At 33.0% G+C, this 24,787-nt stretch overlaps 1 protein-coding gene across 8 annotated transcripts in view; it reads right to left on the reverse strand.

The window, feature by feature from the left end:
• The window catches only part of LOC109833580 (nuclear transcription factor Y subunit A-3-like), a 20,340-nt gene extending 754 nt beyond the window's left edge, over positions 1-19,586 (reverse strand). Inside the window, exons 1-7 of one of the 8 annotated variants that reach the window (XM_020401305.1) lie at positions 19,388-19,585; positions 17,755-17,826; positions 16,630-16,786; positions 16,398-16,548; positions 15,716-15,831; positions 15,511-15,582; positions 465-635 (exon numbers count right to left, since the gene is read on the reverse strand). In XM_020401305.1, coding sequence (XP_020256894.1) covers positions 465-635; positions 15,511-15,582; positions 15,716-15,831; positions 16,398-16,548; positions 16,630-16,719 — 600 coding nt within the window. In that variant the 5' untranslated portion in view covers positions 16,720-16,786; positions 17,755-17,826; positions 19,388-19,585. Of the gene's footprint in view, positions 1-464; positions 636-15,510; positions 15,583-15,715; positions 15,832-16,397; positions 16,787-17,754; positions 19,335-19,387 lie in introns of those variants that run through there. The other 7 variants (XM_020401306.1, XM_020401302.1, XM_020401299.1 and 4 more) reach the window with 7 other exon arrangements.

A 24,787-nucleotide genomic window follows, 5' to 3' on the forward strand; every position in this document is an offset into this window, starting at 1 on the left:
TTTTATTTGTCAAAAAAAAACAAATTTCCTTTCTATGAGAGGTAAAGAGAAAAAAGTTAACGGTTAGGAGTCTATCTCAACAATGAAACTAGAGGGTAGTCAGTTCAAGACAACGATACCACAGGGGCTCTATCCGCAATTAACCCTGCAAGAATTTATCCAGATGAATAAAACTTCTTCTCTGCTTTTCCTCCAGTTGTTAAATTTAGATAGGGCTATAAAAATCTAATTAAAAATAAAATGAAGAAAGAAAATTTAGCTTATTTCCAAACGAAAAGTCAATAAGCCACTTTGGGAGTTAAATAGACCTTAAACTGAGAACCAAGTAAACCAAAGATCTTATACTACTAGATATCTATTTAAGTAGATCGCTCTTTATCATAAGCAAATAAAGAAAGATCCATGCAATTATATGATCAGTTTCATGCAATGAAAACCAAAACGTGCTAAATATAATTCTATACCTTTCTTCCTTTGATAAGTTTGTTCTGAGCCTCTTGCTTTGCGCGGAGCTCTCTCCTACGAAGAATGGCATGGTACTGCTTTGCATTCACATAAATGGGTTCTTCCTCTGCCTGCTCATGAGGCAGTGGAACCCGAGAAGATGGCACCATTCCCATCATTTGGGGATGAATCTATCAAATTAAAATAATCATACTTAACAGAAACAAGATTGATAAAAAGTTGATTACAATTTGTTCAAGATTATTGAAAACTTTTAATTGGTTGTTAAATTGTATCTTTCTTTTAATGAAAAGCGAAAACTTGCTGGATCTGACTACCTATCGATGGTTGAAATTTGTCCAAATGATAAAGTTCACATATGATCACAAGTTCACCATTTGACTAGTGTTTCTATCAAGTAGACGGTGTCAAGTTCAATGGCTTTCAAAAAAAAATTCTCAAAAAACTTGTACGTGGGGAAAAAAAGTGGACTGTTTTTGACACTAGGATCCTTCATTAAATTGCAACAAAATTCTTGTTGCTTTTTCTACATTATGATTAAGGGGAAAAGAGGAACATAAAGAACAGTTGAGAGTCTATGATCCCAACTAAATTGCATACAAATTCTTACCTCATTTTTATTATCTTCTACAAATTAATGATTTGTTGGATATATTGACCCCAATATATAATTTTGATGATAACAACTTATATACTGTGTGTATTATTATGCACTAACATATCAATACAAATATCAACATCAAATATGATCAAGATATGTGAACAAAGTGCGGGATGTGCGGGATGAGTTCAAGGCAACAAGAAGTAAAGAAGAAGAAGTGCATAAACGTCATAACGTAATTTTTACATTTTCTTTACTTAGATTTATTGTACAAGCCTTGATCACTCATAACACATCACATACACACACATAGTGTTTAGAACATACTAAGCATTGTAGTCGACTGTAGGTTGTCTAAAAATCACTGCAGATAGCTGATCCCCATCAAACACCGATGGTGAAAGTTATAATTTGACGGCTTCCAGAAGGTTACAATTTGAAGACTTTCACGTAGATCGATGAAGGTTATAATCTGACGACCTTCACAACAACTGATGAAAGCTCTAATCAACAGCCTTCACAATCAACAGCGAGAGTTACAATCTGACGACTCTCGTATTTTTAAAGAACCAAGACGAAGATTACAAGATGACGGTCTTTGCAACGTTCTAGCAAAAGAAACTATAAATTAACGGTCTTTTCAAATCCAGACGCAGAGCTCACCTCTGCGTTCCAGATTCAAAACGCAAAGCTCGTGACAACTTTCCAAACTCCCAGAAGCAAAACGCAGAGCCCGTAGCTATGTTTCAGAACGAGACGCAAAGCTCAAGAGCTGCGTTTCAACTTCAAAACGCAAGGGTCAGCCTTGCAGTTCAGATTCAAAATGCAGCGCGATTTGTACGTTCTCAGCCGCTAACGCATGTCCTAACTCTGCGTTTCAGTCCCAGAACGCAGTGTTCGTGCCCAAAACACAAATTTTGCATTTGGCTTGTTCAAATATGAGTTAAGCGATTCTAAAACCGTTATCTCATAATTTTAGGGGGGGATTACACCCCTTAAACCACTTGAACGGTTTCAAAACCGTTCTGCATGAAATGGGGTTGGTTACACCCCATTAAGGAGAGATTTTAGGGGACGGTTACACCCTAAAAACCCTTATAAATGACGAAAAAACTCAGCCGAGCTGGGGATCTTCGATCTGGAATTTTAGAGATCAAAACTGTACAAATGAGAAGTTGGCATTCTTCGACCAAGAGCATCCTCGGTAACAGAGAGTTCTTGGAGCTTTCATCCTTGGCTTATTAACCGATTTTCGGTTCAAATCAACTTTTTTTAAGAATTTAAACTCGCTCTGAGTTATCAACTCGTCAAGAGTTTCAAACTTGCCACGCAAGTTCTTCTCAACGTCAATCAAGAGGAATCAACAACGTTCTACAAAGCGAGGTGGTCGGATCGTCAACGAGAAGCAAACTCGGTACGAACGTCGAGGGAGGCATCTCATCGCTACCGTGAAGAACCTAGTTTTAAACAAAGGGGAGGATCTCCTTCGATCCTCTTCTCTTTTGTAAATCGGGAATCCGATTCAAGAAGATTATAATTTCTTTTTCTAAGCCTGTTAGAGAGAGATTACTTTGAGAGAATTATAAATCATTCTTTATCTAAATCAGTTAGAAAGAATAAAATCAAATACATTTCTCATAATTATTCTTCCAATTTTCCCACCAAACATCGACTACGGATACAGTTTTTTCAAATTTTAAAGTTTAAATTTATGACTGTTTATAGCCGTTTGTGAACGTTATTTAGGTTTAAAAATTTGTCTTTTCAGAGGCTATAAATAGGTATTAAAGTTCAGAATTTTCCACCAAGATTCATACTCATACATATAAGATCAAGCATTTGTGCAAATTCAAGAGTTCAAAATTTAGATTTTCAGTCTAAGTGTTCATAAAAGTAATTTCTGAGATTGTCATTGATCTTCATCATACATACAAAGAGTTTAGGCATTAATCAGATATTAAAAGAGTTCCTAAGCCACTGTTGCACAACACCTACACTTCAAGGCTTATAGGAATTGTGTTTTTTCATCAAAGAAGGTTACTCTCGGGTGTGAGAGGTGATCTATTGGTTTAGAGATTATTACAATTTGCATGGTCTTGCAAATTGGTCAGGTTTGCTTTTGATTTTGTAATAGTTTTTTAAAATCATAGTGGAACTCTCAAGATGGATTTGCTGGGGGACTAGATGTACACCCGGGATGGTGGAACTAGTATAAATCTTCTATGTTTGTGATTGCTCAAATTTCTGTGATTGTTGTTATTCTTTCCTTGTAATTTATAATCTACTTTGCAAAATTTTTAAATGAATATTATTCACCCCCCCTCTAGTATTTAGTGTGTATTAGATCAGATCCTACACTTGGTATCAGAGCACGGTGAAAGATGACAACAAGTACATCACAATTCAAAGAGGGACAATCCACACAGCGGCTACCAAGTTCGATGGTACAAATTACAACTATTAAAAATATTGAATAAAGATCTACCTCCAATCTCTTGGCTACGACCTTTGGAACATTGTTGAGAATGAATTCACAATGCCAAACACTCCTTACACCAAATGGACTGTTGTTCAAAGAACAAATGTGAATATGGATTCAAAGGCAATGCATGCACTGTTTTGTGCCTTGGACAAGAACGAATTCAATCTAATGTCTACCTCTACTTCAACACATCAAATTTGGCATACTCTTGAGGTAACACATCAAGGGAACTAACAAAATTAAAGAAACACAAATTTTCGTTCTTGTTCACAGGTTTGAACTATTCAAGATGAAAGAAAATGAGACTATCACGGAGATGTTCACAAGATTTGTTCACAGGTTTGAACTATTCAAGATGAAAGAAAATGAGACTATCACGGAGATGTTCACAAGATTTACAGATATTACTAACTCCTTTCAAGATGAAAGAAAATGAGACTATCACGGAGATGTTCACAAGATTTACAGATATTACTAACTCCTTATTTAGACTTGGCAAAGAATACACTCAAGTTGAGATGGTAAGGAAAATCCTAATAGCACTAACTCCGGAATGGAAGAAGAAGACTACGGCTATTGAAGAGGCCAACGATCTTTCAACTCTTACCGTAGAGGACCTTATCGGAAATATTATACCATATGAAGTTCAACTTGAAGATAGAGAGAATGATGACGAACCAAAGAAGAAGAAGATACTTGTCTTCAATGCATCATCTGATACCAAAGAATCTGAGGAAGATGATGAGGATATTGCATTGATTATAAAGAAATTCAAACGATTTCTAAAGAAATGTAAGTTTAAATCAAATAAGTTTAAGAATACTAACAATGATTCTTCTTTGTGTTTCAATTGTAATAAGCCATGACATATAAAGAAGGATTGTCCACTTCTCAAGTCCAAATCAAAGTGCACCAATACCAACAGCTTCAACAACTTCAAGAAGAAGAAGAAGAAGGCTATGACCGTGACTTGGGATGATAGTGACAATTCATCATCCGAGGATGAAGAAGGAGAAAATGAAGAATCCGCCTACATGTGCTTCATGGCACAAGAAAATGAAGTAAATGATTCTTTAGACAATAAAGAATTATTAGATGCTTTTAATGAACTTTATATTAAATTTAAAGATTTAAATGCTAATTACAAGATTTTAAAAATGAAAATGAAATATTAAACTTAGAATTAGTTTTTTCAAATTCTACACAAATAGAATATTTGAAGGAATTAAATGATAAATTATTTTCTGAAAATAAATTATTAACTAAAAATAATTTTTATCTTAAATATGAATGCAATGTTATGAAAAATAAAATTTCAGATTTAGATAATAATGTGGTTTCTCTTAAACTCAAATATGAAGAGTTGTTTTTAAATGTAAACAAGTTTAATAAAGGAAAAGAAGACTTAACTAATTTATTAACTTTTCAAAAGTCTTCTAATCAAAAATTTTAAGTTTAATAAAGGAAAAGAAGACTTAACTAATTTATTAACTTTTCAAAAGTCTTCTAATCAAAAATTTTGTTTACGATATGTTCGTGAGAATAATGATAATGTTACTAGAATACATCATGCATCATCTTCTATGACTATAAATGTTAGTAAATTTCATACACCTTTATTAAGGAATACTTATGTTAAAAATACTCATAAATTTTCATATTCAAGAAATAATTATTATGCTTTATCCATGTTCATTTAGGTGCCTAAAAATACCAGTTTGCATGATAGAAATGTTTATATTTCTCATTTTAAGAAAAACATATGCAGTTCTATTAATTATACTTATGTTAATAAGGGGAAACCAAATTCCAAGTGGATTTGGTCTCCTAAGGGCTAATCTCATGGACCTAACATAAAAGGGTATCAATGCTTACATGTCTATATTTCAGGTACCTCAAAAAGAAAAGTGGATACTAGATAGTAGATGTTCCAAACACATGATTGGAAATACTCAAATGTTGTCTTCAGTTCAATACAAAAAGGGAAGAATTGTCACTTTTGAATACAAAAATAAAGGTCAAGTAATTGGTGTTGGAACCGTAGGTAATGTTGACAAACCACTAATAGATAATGTTTTATTAGTAGATGGTTTAAAATATAATCTTCTAAGTATAAGTCAACTATGTGATAAGAATTTTAAAATTATTTTTGAAAAATATTCATGTCTTATCTATGATAATGATTTAACCAATATTTTATTTAAATGAAGTAGAAAGAAAGATATATATGTTTTATCTATGAATTTTTATTCCAATGATCATTGTTTAGTTGTATCAATTGATGATTTATTTTTATGGCATAGAAGATGTGGACATGTTAATATGAAAATATATTTCACGTATTTCTAAACATAGTTTAGTAAATGGTTTGCCTAAAATTATAAATAATAAAAATTATTTTGTCATGCATGTCAACAAGAAAAAATGCATAAATCAACTTTTAAATCTAAAGGTCTTGTTTCTATAAGTAGACCACTAGAATTATTACATATGAATTTATTTGATCCTTCTAGAATTGTATCTTTAAATGGAAGTAGATATGTATTTATCATTGTTGACGATTATTCAAGATTTACATGGGTTATGTTTTTAAAGCATAAAAATGATGCTTTTGATGAGTTTTATATATTTTATAAAAAGATACAAAATCAAAAATCTGCTACCATTGTCACTATTAGAAGTGATCATGGTGGTGAGTTTGAAAATGAATTATTTTCTGATTTTTGTAATAAAAATGGTATTTTACATGATTTTTTTTTTCTTACACTCCACAACAAAATGGAGTTGTTGAAAGAAAAATAGAACTTTACAAGAATGTGCTAGAACAATGTTATGTGATTCTAAACTTTCTAAATATTTTTGGGCAGTAGCAATTTATACTGCATGCTATGTTTTAAATAGAATTTTATTAAGACATATTTTAAGTAAAACAAGTTTTGCATTATTTTACAATCGAATTCCTAAAGTTTCATATTTTAAAGTTTTTGGATGTAAATGTTATATATTAAATACAAAAAAATTTAGATAAGTTTGATTCAAAATCTGATGAAGGTATTTTTGTAGGTTATTCTATGCATAGTAAAGCAAAATTTAGATAAGTTTGATTCAAAATCTGATGAAGGTATTTTTGTAGGTTATTCTATGCATAGTAAAGCTTATAGAATTTTTAACAAATCTGATGAAGGTATTTTTGTAGGTTATTCTATGCATAGTAAAGCTTATAGAATTTTTAACAAAAATACGTCTACAATAGAAGAATCAATGCATGTTTCTTTTGATGAATCTTATGTTAATACTAGTGATAATAATGATGATGATGATGATGATGTTAATGATCAACCATCTCCTATTATTAATGATTTTAATGATACTAATGTTTTACCTAAAGCATATGTAGAAGTTAGAAATCATCCACATGATTTGATCATTGCTGATATTTCTCGTGATATTCAAACTAGATCACAATTAGATTTATATACTCATGTTGCTTTTGTTTCTACAATAGAACCTAAAAATATTAAAAAAACATGTAAAGATAATTTTTGGATTATAGCTATGCAAGAGAAACTCAACCAATTTACAAGGAATAACGTTTGGGATCTTATGCCTAAACCACAAGATAAATCCATTAATGGAACCAAATGGATATTTCAAAATAAATTGGATGAATTTGGTCAAGTTATTAGAAACAAAGCTAGATTGGTTGCACAAGGTTATAATCAAGAAGAATGTATTGATTATGATGAAACCTATATACCGGTTGCTCGTTTAGAATCTATTAGAATTTTACTTACATTTGCATATTTTATGGATTTTAAACTATTTCAAATGGATGTTAAAAGTATTTTTTTAATGGTTTTATTAAAGAAGAACTTTTTGTAGAACAACCTCCCGGATTTGAACATGAAAGTTTTTCAAATCATGTTTTCAAACTTAAAAAAGCTTTACATGGTCTTAAAAAACATCCCGTGTTTGGTATGATAGACTAAAGAACTTTCTTTGACTTCCGGATTTAAAATTGGGAAGGTTGACTCTACACTATTAATTAAGAAAATAAATAAAGATATTTTGTTAATTCAAATATATGTAGATGATATTATATTTGGTTCTACTAATTAAGAAAATAAATAAAGATATTTTGTTAATTCAAATATATGTAGATGATATTATATTTGGTTCTACTAATAATGATCTTTGTCAAGTATTTTGTTAATTCAAATATATGTAGATGATATTATATTTGGTTCTACTAATAATGATCTTTGTCAAGTATTTGCTAAGACAAAACAGGATGAATTTAAAATGAGTCACATGGATGAACTCAACTTCTTTCTTGGACTACAAATTAAATAATTAAAAGGAAGGAATATTCATTAACCAAAGCAAATATGCAAAAGAATTACTCAAACGCTTTGGGATGGACAATACAACAAGCAAAAGAAATTCAATGAGTACAACTACATCTCTTGACAAGGATGAGAATGATAAGAATGTTGATCAAAAACAATATTGAGGTATGATTTGGATCACTTCTTTACCTTACCGCTAGTAGACCCGATATAATGTTTAGTGTTTGTTTATGTGCTAAATTTCATTTTAATCCTAAAGAGTTACATCTTAAAGCAGTAAAAAGATTTTTTAGATATCTTAAAGATACTACAGATTATGATTTATTTTATCCTAAGAATAGCACATTTGATTTAATATCATATAGTGATGCTGATTTTACCGGGTGCAAATCCGATAGGAAAAGTACAAGTGGTACATGTCACTTTTTAGGATATTCGCTTGTATCTTAATTTAGTAAAAAGTAAAATTTAGTATCATTATCAACAACTGAAGCAGAATATATTGCTATAAGTTTTACATGTGCTCAAGTTCTATGGATGAAACATTATCTGATTATGGTATAGTTTGTCCCTCATCCTCCATAATGTGTGATAACACTAGTGTCATTAATTTATCTAAAAATACTATTCAACATTCAAGTACAAAACACATTGACATTAGACATCATTTCTTATGTGATCATGTACTTAAAGTTAACATTTTATTAGATTTTGTTTCTACCGATAAACAAATTGCAGATATATTAAACAAATCATTAAAAGAAGAAATTTATGTTAAATTAAGAAGGGAATTAGATATATGTTCAATGGTAGATTTAAATTAATTTTTAAGATCAATACATATGCATACACAGCCTTAATAGTCGACTAATTAGGTCAGTAGTCGACTACATGCACACATTTTGCATATATGATATTCTGTTTATAACAGACTAGTCGGCTAATAAGGATAATAGTCGACTAATCAAAGTTCAACTCGATTTACAGAACTCTGTCAACTACAGAGTAGTCGACTAATTATCTTATTAGTCGACTACTGAAATAGCAGTTTTCACGTGTATGTGTTTTTTGAGCATATTGGATCCTTTACCCACCAAACCCAAAACCCAATACTCATTAAACTTAAGTCAAATTGATCTCAACCACTCATTTTTTACCTTATCAAACCTAGCCCTAAATCAACTGCTATTAAGATCAAATCATGTTCATACATTTGAATTCATGTTTTAATCTTAGGCCTAAGTTGCATGGAAACGGGTACGGGTACTGGTACGGGTGCGGGTACGGGACACGGCAAAACTGTAAAATATAGGGTACGAGGACACGACTATATATATATATATATATATGTGTCATTAGAATTAAAATTTCGATCATATTTTTGAGTTTCTTTTATCATATTGATTATCGTGAATTATAAACTACTCATGTTTTTACTAGACATCTAAACGACTCATTAACTATATAGTTTTAAACTTGGGTATGGACTGAAACGAATCCGACCCATATCTCATTAGTTTCAAAAGACGGATGTGAAGTGTAAGCTCTACGTCTAGGAAGTCTTTGACAAGTGTTTTAAATTAACACATATATCGTATAATTGAGTACATGTTGTAATAAATGCATTCATATGTTCAAGAAGTGTCCATAAAGTTTGGGTACGGAAAAGTATCGGGTACGTGTCCGGTACGGGTACAGTTTCATTATAGAAGTACCCGGGTAACATATTCTTAGTCATTGATTTTTCACATAAGAAAACTACCCTAAATAAATAATTGTCCACTCCCTCACTCTCCTAAAACCGACAGGAGCCCTCTCCCCTCTTCAGGATCGAATCCAGGTTAGGGTATCTACACTCCTTTTATTTTTTCCCAAAATTTTCCTCAAGTTCCTTGTTTTTCTTGAGTTTGTCAGTTCTTGTAGTCAACTACAACCTCTATTAGCCGACTACTAACATCTTCTAGGGCATCTACAATTTGAGAAAGTCTCCTACACTTGATCTTTTGAAATTTCTTACTTGAATCATGTCTAGATCCAAGAGATCACGGTCTGGTCCTTCAAATGTTGTTGAAGACTACTCAATGTACTTAAAAGATCCTAGTTTGTTTGCACAATTTAAAGAATTCCAAACCTTTGAGAGACTACCTGATCATTTTGTTAAATTTGAGGACTTTGTAACTCATAATTTCAGTGCATATTTTGAAAACGTTAGACTACTAGAGTTATTTTCTTCTGAAAATAAAAAAAAACTCATTATCCTCTTTTAGTTCAATTGTTTTACATAAATATCACTCGTCTTGAAGCTGATAACAAATCTGACATACTCAACACTCTTGTTAAGGGAATTGAGATTAATCTAACTCCTAAAAAAATTAGAAAATTTTTCAATATCTCTTACCAAGGTGTTAGTCTTAGTAGTGTCAAAATGTCGGATACAAACTTGCTTTTGAATCATATATTTCTTCCCGGACAAGGAAAACCTCTAAATCATTGAAACAAACTTAGACTCATTCCTAGGTTTATCGCTCGTATCCTTGCTTATAATTTGTATCCAAAAACAGAGAGTTTTCATTTCATCTCACTAGATTTAGCCAAGGCCCAGTATGCCATAATGGAAAAATACAAGTGAATTTGACTGAGGTTTTCTATGAGAATCTTTTAGTTATACCTAGAGGATTTCTTCCGTTTGGAGCTTTTCTAACAAAATTTTTTGAAGCATTCCATGTTGATCTTGAAACTGAAAATTCAATGGTTCGTTACATTGAATTCTTTGATTCCCATGCCCTAACTAGGATGAAGTTAACAAACTTTGAACTTCATGACCAAAATCCCCAAGATGAACCTCACCCTCCTCAAGAACAAATCCCATAAGATATTCCACAATCATCTCATCAAGCAGGCCCCTCCTCAAGTCACATACCACCTCCAATGCAAATTGATTCCTCATGCTTCTCAGATGCTCAATATAATATCCTATCTGCTCGTATACTTGAGTTAGAGACTGGACAACGAGCACTATATACTCAGACTCATGCATTTTGACAAATCAAGAAGAGATAAACGAGAAGTTGGATAACTTGGATATGAAGTTTAGTGCTTATTTCCAAGAACATCCACCCCCTCAAGGCCCTTCATGTTAGAGGAGCATGCATGCATCTCATGTAGTACTTTGATTAGTTTCATGTTTATGTCAATTAGAGGAGCATGCATGCATCTCATGTAGTACTTTGATTAGTTTCATGTTTATGTCAAAAACTATGTCATAAGTTGGTTTGGTACTTTGATTAGTTTCATGTTTATGTCAAAAACTATGTCATAAGTTGGTTTGTTTATTTATGTCACAAACTATGTGGTAGTTGCTTAAGACTTATATATTATGTCGTAAGTTGCTTTATGTGATTAAGACTATGTACCAATTTGTGTTAATGTTGCTACTATGTTTACTATGTGCTTAGTATGATTTATGCATTAGTATGTTGTGTTCATGAGCTAAATATTCTAAACAGATTATGACGATGAAAGTTATCGAACTATTGGTCTTTATGACAAGTCTTTGCTTACCTATTTGGATGGGTGAAGTAATGGACTATGTTCACAATTTGGATGACTTATTTAAAGTGTTAGCTCATGAAGAAGAAATACTTGCATGTTTAGAATAAATGTTTAATTCTTTTTGCTAATGACAAAGGGGGAGAAAATATTAAAATATATGAATTTCAGTGACTCTTATATGCTTTTATGCAGGGGGGTAAGTATATAATGTTCATAAGTGTTTAATTCTTTTATGATATACTTACATATGCATATATTGTTTGTCATCATCAAAATGTGGGAGAATGTTGGATATATTGACCCCAATATATAGTTTTGATGATAACAACTTATATACTATGTATATTATTATGCACTAACATATCAATGCAGATATCAACATCAAATATGATCAAGATATGTGAACAAAGTGCCACTAACATATCAATGCAGATATCAACATCAAATATGATCAAGATATGTGAACAAAGTGCAGGATGAGTTCAAGGCAACAAGAAGTAAATATGATCAAGATATGTGAACAAAGTGCAGGATGAGTTCAAGGCAACAAGAAGTAAAGAAGAAGAAGTGCATAAGCATCATAATGTAACTTTTACATTTTTTTACTTAGATTTATTGTACAAGCATTGATCACTCACAACACATACACACACATAGTGTTTATAACACACTAACACATGCTTAGTGTGTGGTTAACAATAGAAATCCCATATGTTAACCATTAGAGTTTATAGATAAAAAATGAGTCTCAAAATACTTCATATATCTCATATTTACCCCTTAGTAGTCGACCAATAAGAATAGTAGTCGACTACTAAAGCCTTAGTCAAAATATCAGTTTCTGTACCCCTTAGTAGTCGACCAATAAGAATAGTAGTCGACTACTAAAGCCTTAGTCAAAATATCAGTTTCTGTTAGATTACAGTATAGTCAACTATTAAAGAATAGTAGTTGACTACTAAAGCCTTAGTCAAAATATCAGTTTCTGTTAGAAAGAATTCCAATTTCTGTGAAATTACAGTGTAGTCAACTACTAGGATTTATAGTCGACTACTAAGAGTCAGTTCAGAATTCTAGAACGTCTGTCTTTACAGTGTAGTCGACTAATGACTACAGTAGTCGACTACTAAGAAATAATCTGACTTCACAGAATCTGTTTTGACTCTGTGTAGTCGACTACTAAGCATTGTAGTCGACTACAAATACAGTTTTTTTAGATTTTAAAGTTTAAATTTATGACTGTTTATAGCCGTTTGTGGACGTTATTTAGGTTTAAAATTTTGTCTTTTCAGAGGCTATAAATAGGTATTAAAGTTTAGAATTTGCCACCAAGATTCATACATATAAGATCAAGCATTTGTGCAAATTCAACAGTTCAAAATTTAGATTTTCAGTCTAAGTGTTCATAAAAGTAATTTCTGAGATTGCTATTGATCTTCATCATACATACAAAGAGTTTAGGTATTAATCAGAGATTAAAAGAGTTCCTAAGCCACTGTTGTACAACACCTATACTTCAAGGCTTATAGGAATTGTGTTCTTTCATCAAAGAAGGTTACTCTCGGGTGTGAGAGGTGATCTATTGGTTTAGAGATTGTTACAATTTGCATGGTCTTGCAAATTGGTCAGGTTTGTCTTTGATTTTATAATAGTTTTTCAAAATCATAGTGGAACTCTCAAGCGGGATTTGCTTGAGGACTGGATGTACACCCGAGGTGGTGGAACCAGTATAAATCTTCTGTGTTTGTGATTGCTCAAATTTCTGTGATTGTTGCTATTCTTTCCTTGCAATTTATAATCTACTTTGCAAAATTTTTAAATGAATACTATTCACCCCCCTCTAGTATTTAGTGTGTATTAGATCAGATCCTACATGATTAAGTTCAATAAAAAAGTCCTGCCAAAATATCAGTGGCTTTAAACTCGGTTACACGTAAGAAAACTGACAGATGCTTTATGTATTTACTATTATGTAAACGACTATTTGACCTAATGCCCATGCCAAATTTTGATCAGGCATACCGAACCAGGACCAGTGCCATTAGGATACTGTTAAGCTTCAATACCAAATGACTTTTTTCAAATTTTGATCATGCACTATTAACAGACCTTCATTATGATTTGAGACTAGCCTTAAGTTTGAAAATCAATTAGACACACAATCAATGTAAATAAATTTAAGCAACGAAGTACTAAATGAAGGATCCAGAAGCTAATGAATAGAATCAATGCAGTCAAACGAATAAATGTCAAATAATAGGGTAAGGATAGCTGCATAGTAAATCCAAAAAAAAAAAAATCATGACACAGAAGACTTACGCGCATACAACACATCAATTTCATAGGAGAGTATCTTCCAAAGGAGCATGGCTCAAAAAATATAAGCAAAATAAAAAGATCAAAATAATAATAATAATAATTATTAAGTAGAACAGAAAAATGTGCTACTTTGTTGAATTAAGAGATGAAAAAATTAACAACCAGATATTGGTCAAAAAATTCTAGCTAAGACACGGCAGACAGAATCCCAAACCGAGTCAGAATATACAAAGATGCTCAACATACAATTTATGTACAAATTGCTTCCAACGAAGATTGTTTGTGGAAGAGCATTACTTCTCGTAAATAGCTTCACTATTTATGGAAAGAGCATTACTCACACTAACATACATTAGTTATCCCCCTAGTGCATAAGAGATATACTTATGGATGCCATGGATAAGTACTTGTATTACTACCTTGAAAATCCATGAAAGTTGTATTCTACGGTTAATGGAAAACGACATATGCAAAGAGAAAGTGATTTACCTTTATCACCAAAACGAAAGGAAAACATCCCTGTTCAGCAATTTATTGACAAGAAAGACTTAAGAGGGTGTTTGGAAGGGCTTAACTTTTTAAACTTTTAAGTTATGCTAGCTTTAGTGGCTTCTGGCTTTTTTGATAAAGATGCTATAAAAATTGTTTGAGTAAAATAGTAATTTGTTTGGTCAAACCTAGCTTTTTTAAATGAGCTTATAAGTTAGTTTTTTAAAAGCTAGGGTCTATCAGCTTTTTAAAATGGGACTTATAAGCTAACTTATTAGACATTTTACCAAACAGATAGAAATCAAAAAGCTAGCTTAAAAACTAGTTTGACCAAAAATTAAGTCTCCCCAAACGCCCTCTTAAGTGACCAGAGAAGTAATTTGGTTAGAGAGGAATGTATATATGCATGTATCTGTGAACTGTGATTCTATGTTCATATTTGCACATATTAATAATGACAACAAAGTCTCAGTGTCTCATATTTGAGCTCTCACAGCAACAACCAGGACCAAACGTCGTGATGCACATGCATTTTTGTATGTGCTTTTGATGGGTTTTCCCTTTTCTTTTTTCTTGTTTTTCTCCTGGAGGGGGAATTGGGACACTTGTTTATCTCTGTGTATATAAGTTTCATAAGAGCAACATATTGTGCTGACATAAAATATGTTCCATGCTTAACCGCCTAACTGCATGGAATTAATCATGGTAACTAGAAATAACATATAATGCTCAAAAAACAAATATGGAAGCAATCAAAATACACTTCAAGTGGCCACCAGCAAAGCGGCATTAGCTATGAATATGATGCCCTACAAGCTACAATGAATTTTACACGCTAAAACACACTTCGAATCCAAGAATAGCTTATATAAGCTAAGGACATTGGTCATATACTTGCAAATTGCATAAATCAGAAAATATGACAAGGTTTCAAGTAGCTGCTTTTCAGATACATATTATAAAGGTACCACAAATCCAGTTCCAGACAGAGAAGTACCACCTGTATATGCAAATGATTCTCAGAAAATGAACCTTACAAGCAGGTCCTTGTGATGTGTTCCTTACCCAATTTCAAATATTATTTATAACAAAATAGCCTATTGGTCTAACCATGGTAGTTGTAGTGGACGCTAAATGAGAGGACACTAATCTCATGTTGAAAAATGCCCAAATAAGCAGACCATATATATGGAACCAAAGCTTGAAGTCTATAATTATGATAAAAAAGCATAATGTGCTCAAAGAAAACTTACAATAGCATGAGGCCCATAAGCTGCAAGAACTCCTCCATAGTATGGATCTCCATAAGCATATGGAATGGAAGCCTATAAAGCAAACACCGGAAAAATCATTAGCTACATACATTGGAAAGATATCTGAACTCAAAAACAATGTGAAACTAAATAACATTACGAAATAAAAGCCCTTTTTGAGCTTCAGGGGATAATAAGAATTTACAGGAGAGGGGTTGTAATCAAATTTAGGAGATGGGAAAGCAGCTTCTGTAGTTCCCGAGGAAAATGCAGAAGCCTTCATTTGAGCCTCAACATGCTTGTCATATGTATTATCATTGCCTACGTCAGAGAATGAAGGAAAACACATCAGATACTTTGTGTCTTGCACCAACAACAAAGACAAACTTGTGCAACATTAATGAAGCAAAAAAGAATAACGGTCACATGAAGATTAAGGTTCACAACTTGGATCAATCAAGCATATTTGTGGAATTCTATGAGGAATTTCATGTGAGGAAGATGTAAGGTCATTCTACAGTTAAATGTGAGAGAATGATTATATGAAATTGACATATAACATGTGGATTTAGAACTTTTCAGCATAAAAATAAAAATGTTTTTTATGTAATCCACTGGCCAAGCCGTCCTTTGGCAGCAAGAGTAGTTGCAGCTGTGCAACATCATTAATAGTATATAATGTAGACATTATAAACATATCATAGGAGAAGGGAAAAAAGATAAATCCATTTCAAACTATTAACAAAGCTTACTAAATTTTATGTCCAATACTTATATAGAATTATTGATCACAAAAAGATAATTAAATAGAATTTATACCAAGAAAGAATTTGCACCTATACTCATATAAGTGAAAACTACATGTGTCATGCTAAATATAAATATACCAGATTGTGCTGAAACAAGTTTTCCTTGAATGGTGCCTTCACTGGAAACCGACAGTTCTTGGTGGGATTGACCACTTGAATGATTTGATGAAAAGTCCTGATCAGCAATTTGATTGCTCCTTAACTGACTTGATGGCTGTGCAAGAGCATCCTTGATCATGTATAAATTTTTTGGATGAGATGGAGGATAACTCAATATGCTTGAATTCCACCACAATGGTAGAGCATTTACACAATTAGATGTTGAATAGACTGAGCTTTGCACTGGATCCTTGTTATCAGGGTTCTGCATTTCCAAACCTTTCACATGCTTCAGATGCATCAATCAGCTTCGTAGATATTTCAAGTCTTCAGATAGGAAATGAAAAATTTTAGCCCTTAGTCTAACCCTGCAAGTAATGAAATCAAGTTATCTTTGCGTAATAATGATGTACTTAGAAGGAAATCTCCAATCCACAGTTCAAAATTGAGGCATTTCCACAAATAATTATTTTTTTATGTTTTCCAGAATGTAACAAGTTTTCATGAGGAGGTTTGCTGGCAATCGATGAGTAAATAATTATATTCGCATAAAGCTATTTTAATCAAGAGACAAAGTATGTTTTAATGCCCGAATTGTATTCTGGAACAGCACAACTGTAAACTGAGAAAAACTAAAAATCAGCAAATACATTTCCAACATAAGTCACAAAAAATATTGTTCTCTTAAATAACATTAACCAACGGCATTGTGACAATATAAATACTTATTTATGAATATGTATAATACTAGAATCCATCTTAGTTATTTAATGTTTGATAACCCGGCAATCAGCCTGAAATATGTCTAACGCACGAAGAGACAGAAAACAATGTGTTTAAAATTAATTTAGAAAGGCCCCTTTTCGTTATTGAAGGTAAGACTTGAACACCTTCTATGACTTATACTTACAAAAGGACTTAAATTTGAAGCGGGAAAAACTTAGCCTTCATTGAAATGCTTTGGTCTTGTTCAGATAAGAGAAGGTGCAGGTAGGTAGGACATGATGCTCAAAAACAGTTAATTCTATATAGCGAATGTACAAATGTAAATAGCAGGGAATTGTCAGGGAGATTCTACATATAGTCTCTAAATAATGCAGTGGCAAAATTAATTTTATAATAAGCCAATGTGTCATCCTCCTAAATTCAGGCAGTAGAATTCAATAGTTCATTCAAACCAGAACTAATTAGATAGCAAACTTGGAAATTTGAAAAATGCTTATGGACCAATAGTTCTTCTGATTAAAAAGTAAATAATGATATCTACATCCAAAAGCTGACAAAATAAATTCAATCAATTCCACAACATTAAATATTGAACTGAAATGGAAACTACCAGTAAAATGCTGTTGAACTCTGAATGCCTATGTGCAAAATCGAGTACTTCAGTGAATTCATCAACTCTCCGCTGCAAGAATGTTGCCCCAAATCAAATTTACACACTTGCATAAATACTAACTCAGTATAGCGCCTAGGATCCAATGCGTCAATGTAGATACATAAAAACTAGAAAACAATACAACCCATAAACAACATATACAGGAATGAAAGGATAAAGAAACCATCTAAACGGGAAAAAACATCTATAAGTAACAAAGAGTGCTAATATTCTAAAAGAAGTGCTAAAAGATCACGCATCAACTTCCTCAACATACAAATCACGACAAATAGACACATCTACTTACCCAAACAAAGAATCAGGGAACTAATGTTAAGACCAGCAAATGATTGCAAAATAATAATAATAATAATAATAATAATAATAATGTTACATAAACTTGACTTGCTTTTCCCAGATTATATGTAAATGCCTTTCAAAGACATCCATATATAGAAATCAAGATAAGACCACAACAATGAATGGAATCTGCAGCCGAATAATAAAAATACAAATATATAATCAATGTCATGAGACTCATAACTGAACTTAAAAAGAGAACTATAAAGAAAAATGGAGGCAGGGATCCTCAAAGGCAACAAGCAGAACTCAAAAGCTTACCTGTAATCATCACAAAATGCTGCCGAGATAAAAGTTCAGGCCAAACAGCAATAGGTATGTATATAGAACAAGCAACAAATATGTAAATACAACAACGGCGTCAATATTACAAGAAACTAACTAGTGGAACTAATAAAGTTTAAAAGTAAAATCTTTAGAAAGAAACAAATAAATGAACAGAACAAATGACTCGAATCAAAATTGGAAGAAGAAAACCATAGAGATGGTAAATAAGACAACACAGCAGCTTAAAACCCCAATTATTACCCAGCAAACGAGCAAATGAGTTGATCCAATGAACGAAGCCTAACAAAAAAAAATATGCATTAGAAGGAAATGCAAAAACTATCCAATCTCCAATACAGTTTAACATGCAACACAAAATGACAATAACCAGAAGGAAAAACATAGACACAAAAAAACTCATAATGCAAATCACAAACCATAGCGATAAAGATCAACTAAAAATAAGCAAAAGAGGACATGCATAACTCCGTCATTCACCAACAAATAATTCCAAAATCGCAACCAAAAACTTCAAATCTTCAAGTTACCAGGAAGCCATATAAACGCACTACAAAGTTAAGCAAAAACAACAGGATCAAAAAAACATCAACCAAAACCCAGAAAAAATTAACATCACAATGCCCAAAAAATTTTAAAGATAAGCAAAACCCATGTCCCACATCATAAAACAAAGGAAGATACAAATCTATCCCAAATCCTCGCACCACTAATAACAAAAATAAAAGAAAAAAATAAAAGAAACAGCAGAATAACATAAAATCAACAAAAGTAAACTAGTAAACCATCTCATCTCCAAGAACCCACTTCTCGAAACATCCGAACTCATCACAAAATCACATAAAAGGAATAAAAAAGGGTGGTTTTGGTCAGAGCTCAGCGTCGAAGCAGCAGAGAGGGGCAAAACTGTAAATAAAATAAATTAGTGGGAGAGATGAGTACGAACCTCTTTTGGGGAGCATGTCTCCTCGCTCGAAACCCTTTGCTGCTGCTGCTTCTCTCTCTCTCTCTCTCTCTAAAACTTCATCTTCTCCTTTTTATATTCCTCTTCTTCTGGTGAAAATATTAAATTACTTTTGGGTTTAGCAATTGTTTTCACAAAGTGTTTATAAAATTGATTTCTTTTCTGAGTCCAGTAGCCGCCCTTGCATCCCACTTTTTCTCTCATTTGGTTTCTTAAATCTAACAAATTTCTGTTTTTTTGCGTTTTCCAGTAATCAAAGTGTTTTTAGAAGGCCCACGGGCCATAGTCTTCGGAGCATAGACTGAAGATGCCACTTATTAAAAGAGCGCCAGGTGGACCATGCTGTTGACAGGTGGAACTGAGCCTTTTGGTTGTTTTTTGTAAACTTGCTTATCTATCACAAAGATTATGTTGACAGGTCATAGAACCATCGTAGTCCAATTTTGTAGACTAGTTCCTCGAATTTCTTTATAGGTAGTGCCTTTGTGAATAAATCGGCGAGATTATCACTAGATCAAACTTGTTGAATATCAATAGCATCATTCTCTTGAAGATCATGAGTAAAGAAGAACTTTGGAGATATGTGTTTTGTTCTATCACCTTTGATATATCTCGTCTTCAATTGAGCTATACATGTTGTATTATCCTCATACAAAATTGTTGGTACCTCCTGTTTGGTGGAAATTTTGATTTGAGAGGACAACCCACATGTCTTCGAAATGTGTTGGATTATTGATCTAAGTCGGACACACTCTCGGTTTGCTTCATGAATTGCCAAAATTTATGCATGATTATTGTAGAAACGAGAACGACGACGACGAAGTTCAGGCAAATTGATGAAGGGAATAGTTTGGAGGCCGTATGGTCGACCGCGATGACTTTGGCGGTCAACCAGAAACGTGCACGAGTACTGGGTGTGTTTCTGCACTTTGGCCGGTCGACCGCCATGACCGACCGCCAAACCCTGTAATCGATTTTTGGTTTCTGTCGTTTGCCACGGTTGACCACGACTTTGTTGCCTGTCGACCGCAAGTCGGGTTTAGACCTGGGCTTGGTTTCTTGTTTTGTTTGGGTATGTTTTTTGATATATATTGAAACACGATTTTAGGGTTTTATATTGATCAGAATTTGTTTTGAATTAAGAGGGATAATGGGTGATTTTGAGCTTTCTTGTGAGAGCAAATTGGTGAGAGTTGAGAGCTTTGTTTGAGAGATTAATTCGAGGGTTTGTGAGTGATTTGTAATCTCTATTTTGTGTTCTCTCTCTCTCTAATAGTGAAAACTCCTTCCCTTCTTGCCCCGTGGACGTAGGCAACTTGCCAAACCACGTAAATCTCATGTTTTGAGTTTGTACTGTTATTTTTAATTTGATTCTGTGTGTGCCTTCTCTCTCAACAACTTTTTGGATTCCGTTGTGCCACCGCACTACAAAGATATGATGTAGCCGTAATTGTTTGCTTGGTAGAACGCCAAGATATAGCAGTACCACCATATATGAAGACATAACCCATTTGTGATCGTCCATTATGAGGATCAGACAAATAACTGACATCTGCATATCCTACCAACTCCGATTTGGACAAATAAGAATAGTATAAACACATCTCCATTGTACCTCTAAGATATCCAAATATATGTTTAACCCCTGTCCAATGACTTCTTGTAGGTGACGAACTATATCTTGCTAATAAATTCATGACAAATGATATATCAGGTTGAGTGTGACTAGCAAAATACATCAGTGCACCAATTGCGCTAAGATATGGTACTTCAGGACCAAGCAGTTCTTCATCATTTTCCTTAGGTCAAAAGATATCTTTATTAATTTTAAGTGATCGCACGACCACTGGAGTACTTAGTGGGTGTGTCTTATCCATATAAAATCTTTTAATTATCTTTGATATATAAGCAAATTGGTGTATAAAAATCTCATTCTTAAGATGTTCAAATTGCAAGTCGAGGCAAAATTTTGTTCTGCCAAGATCTTTCATTTCAAATTCCAGATTTAGGCAATTTTGCAGCCTTTTGAAGCTCTTCAAGAGTTCCAATGATGTTTAAATCATCAACATACACTATAATAATCACAAATTGTGATTTAAATCTCTTTATAAAAACACAAGGGCAAATAGGATCATTATTATAACCTTGTTTCAACAAGTACTCAGTTAAGCGGTTGTACCACATACATCATACTTGCTTTAAACCATAGAGAGACCTCTGCTGTTTTATCGAATAAAACTCTCTCGGATTAGAGTTATACTTTTCAGGAAACTGTAATCCTTCCGGAATTTTCATATAAATATCATTATCAAGTGAGCCATACAGATAGGCTATGATTACATCCATGAGACGCATTTAAAGTTTTCCGCAAACTGTCAAATTAATTAAATATCAAAAAGTTGTTGCATCCACAGGAGAATACGTCTCTTCATAATCAATACCGGGTCTTTGTGAGAATCCTTGGGCAACTAATTGTGCTTTATATCTAACAACTTTATTATTCTCATTCCGTTTTCGCACGAAAACCCATTTATATCCTACAGGTTTTATACCAGCGGGTGTCTGAACAACAGGTCCAAAAACTTTACGCTTTGCTAGTGATTTTAATTCACAATCTATAGCATCTTTTCATTTTGGCCAATCTTCTCGATGTTTACACTCCTCCATAAACATTGGTTCAAGATCCTCATTTTCATTTATAATATTTTGCGCAATATGATATGCAAAAATATCGTCGACGATTATTTCATTTCGGTTCCATCGTTCCCCATTTATAATATAATTGATAGAGATCTCTTCATTTTATTTAATTCCAGGTACCTGATTCACTTTTGGAACTAACTCATCTAGAGTCTCACTGGAGAATTTTTCTTGAGCAACATTTTCCTCAACTTGGTCATTTGTATGCTTTGCTCTTTTTCTTTTACGAGGATTTTTATTTTTAGAACCGACTGGTCTATCATGCTTTATTTATCCCTTTGTCTCATTAGCGGTGATAGGTTATCCTTCATGAATAGCAATTCTGACAGGAGCATTTGCAGTTGGTATATGTGACTTAGTCACTCTTTTTGGGTCACTAAACGCGTCTGGCAGTTGATTTGTTAGTTTTTGTAAATGAACTATCTTTTGAACTTCTTGTTCACATTGTTTCGTGTGAGGATCATGGTAGGACAATGATAATTCATTCTAGATAATTTCTTTTACCAATTGCTTAGTTTCTCCCCTAATGTTGGGAAAAGTGTCTCATCAAAATGACAATCGACAAAACGTCTCGTAAATAAATCTCCTGTAGACGGTTCAAGATATTTAATTATAGATGCAGATTCATACCCAATATATATTCCTAACCTCCTTTGAGGTCCCATCTTCGTGCGTTGTAGTGGAGCAATTGGAACATAAACCGCACATCCAAAAATTCTTAGATGTGAAATATTTGGTTCCTGACCATAAACGAATCGTAATGGGGAGAATTCACGATAACTTGTTGGCCTGATGCGAATAAGTGTTGCTGCATGTAAGATAGCATGTCCCCATGCAGATATAGGAAGTTGGCCTGATGCGAATAAGTGTTGCTGCATGTAAGATAGCATGTCCCCATGCAGATATAGGAAGTTTTGCTCTCATAAGTAATGGTCAGTGTTGCTGCATGTAAGATAGCATGTCCCCATGCAGATATAGGAAGTTTTGCTCTCATAAGTAATGGTCTAACAACTAATTGAATTCATTTTATAAATGATTCTGCAAGGCTATTCTGAGTATGAACATATGCTACAGGATATTCAATGGTTATTCCAATAGCAGTACAATAATCATTGAACGCTTGAGAAGTGAATTCACCAGCATTATCAAGTCGTATAGTTTTAATCGGATTATCTGGAAAGTGAGCTCGTAGTCGAATTACTTGAGCTAGTAATCTCGCAAACGCCAAATTGTGAGTTGATAATAAGCATACATGTGACCATCTAGTTGAAGCATCAATTAAAACCATAAAATATCTAAATAGTCCACTTGATGGATGTATAGGTCCACAAATATCACCATGTATCCATTCCAAAAATCCAAGGGATTTTGTTCCAATCTTAGCCGATGACGGTCTAGTAATTAATTTGCCTTAAGAGCAAGCAGCACATGAAAATTCACTTGTTTGTAATATTTTCTGATTTTTCAATGAATATCCACATGAATTCTCTATAATCCTTTGCATTATAATTGAAGCAGAATGACCTAACCAGCTATGCCAAAGTATAAACTCATTGTGATTAGTTAACTTCTGGTTTACTATAGCATGTGCCTCAATTTTGCCAATATTGGTGTAGTATAAACCAGAAGAAAATGTAAGCAATTTTTCTAGTACACTTTTCTTACCTGAAACAATAGTCGTAATATACAAATATTCGACATTGCCTTTATTTGTTATATCAATATGATATCCGTTCTTGCGAATATCCTTAAAACTCAATAAATTCTGTTGAGACTTTTCAAAATATAAGGCATCACCAATTACAAATTTTGTTCCTCTAGGCAATATGATATGAGCTCTTCCGGAGCCTTCAATTAGATTTGCACTGCCACAAATTGTATTGATATTTGTTGCTTGCTTCTTTAAGTAGGAGAAGTATTTTAAATCCTTAAGTATAGTATGCGTTGTTGCACTGTCGATGAGGCAAAAATTTTGTCATCAACAAAAGGTCCAATCGGAGAATTCCATATTCTTCATTGAAAGAGTGACATGCGCCAAAGCAAAGAAAATAATTAAATAATAAAATATAGGAAATAAAAAAATATGAAAGTCATAACTCATATTGCACCTAAAACACATAAATTGATTAAGACTTTTATTTTATTGCATAGGTATTTATTTGATAGCATAAACATTACATAGATATTTATTTGATAATGTAAACATTCTGCTTATGAAAATAATATTATCATCCTTGAACATTATTGTTATCAATCAAATAAGGAATATTTTCCTCCAGTTGGATGAAAAAATTAGCAACATCCATATGAGTGATATCATTAGAAGGACCGCACTCGGTAACGAAATTTGTTTCCACCCTTTTCTCAAATTTTTAGTGATTCTTAATAGAGCTCAATAAAATGCTTCGGTGTACGATAGATATGTGACCAATATGGCCCTTCATTCCACAATGATAACATGAGCTTTCCATTGAATTTTTGTTTGAGTCCCATTTATCCTTCCCAATTTTCTCTCCCACTTTAGGTAGCGGGATGGATTTTTGAAATAACCACCACGATTATCAAAATGATCTAAACAACCTCGACCACGTCCACGCCCATGGCCACAACCACGACCACGGCCTTGTGTTTGATTATGATGTTGATACGTAGTCACATTCACTTCAGGGAACGGAGTAGAAC

This window comes from Asparagus officinalis, chromosome 3, assembly GCF_001876935.1.
Source record: "Asparagus officinalis chromosome 3, Aspof.V1, whole genome shotgun sequence".
Classification (NCBI taxonomy): domain Eukaryota; kingdom Viridiplantae; phylum Streptophyta; class Magnoliopsida; order Asparagales; family Asparagaceae; genus Asparagus; species Asparagus officinalis.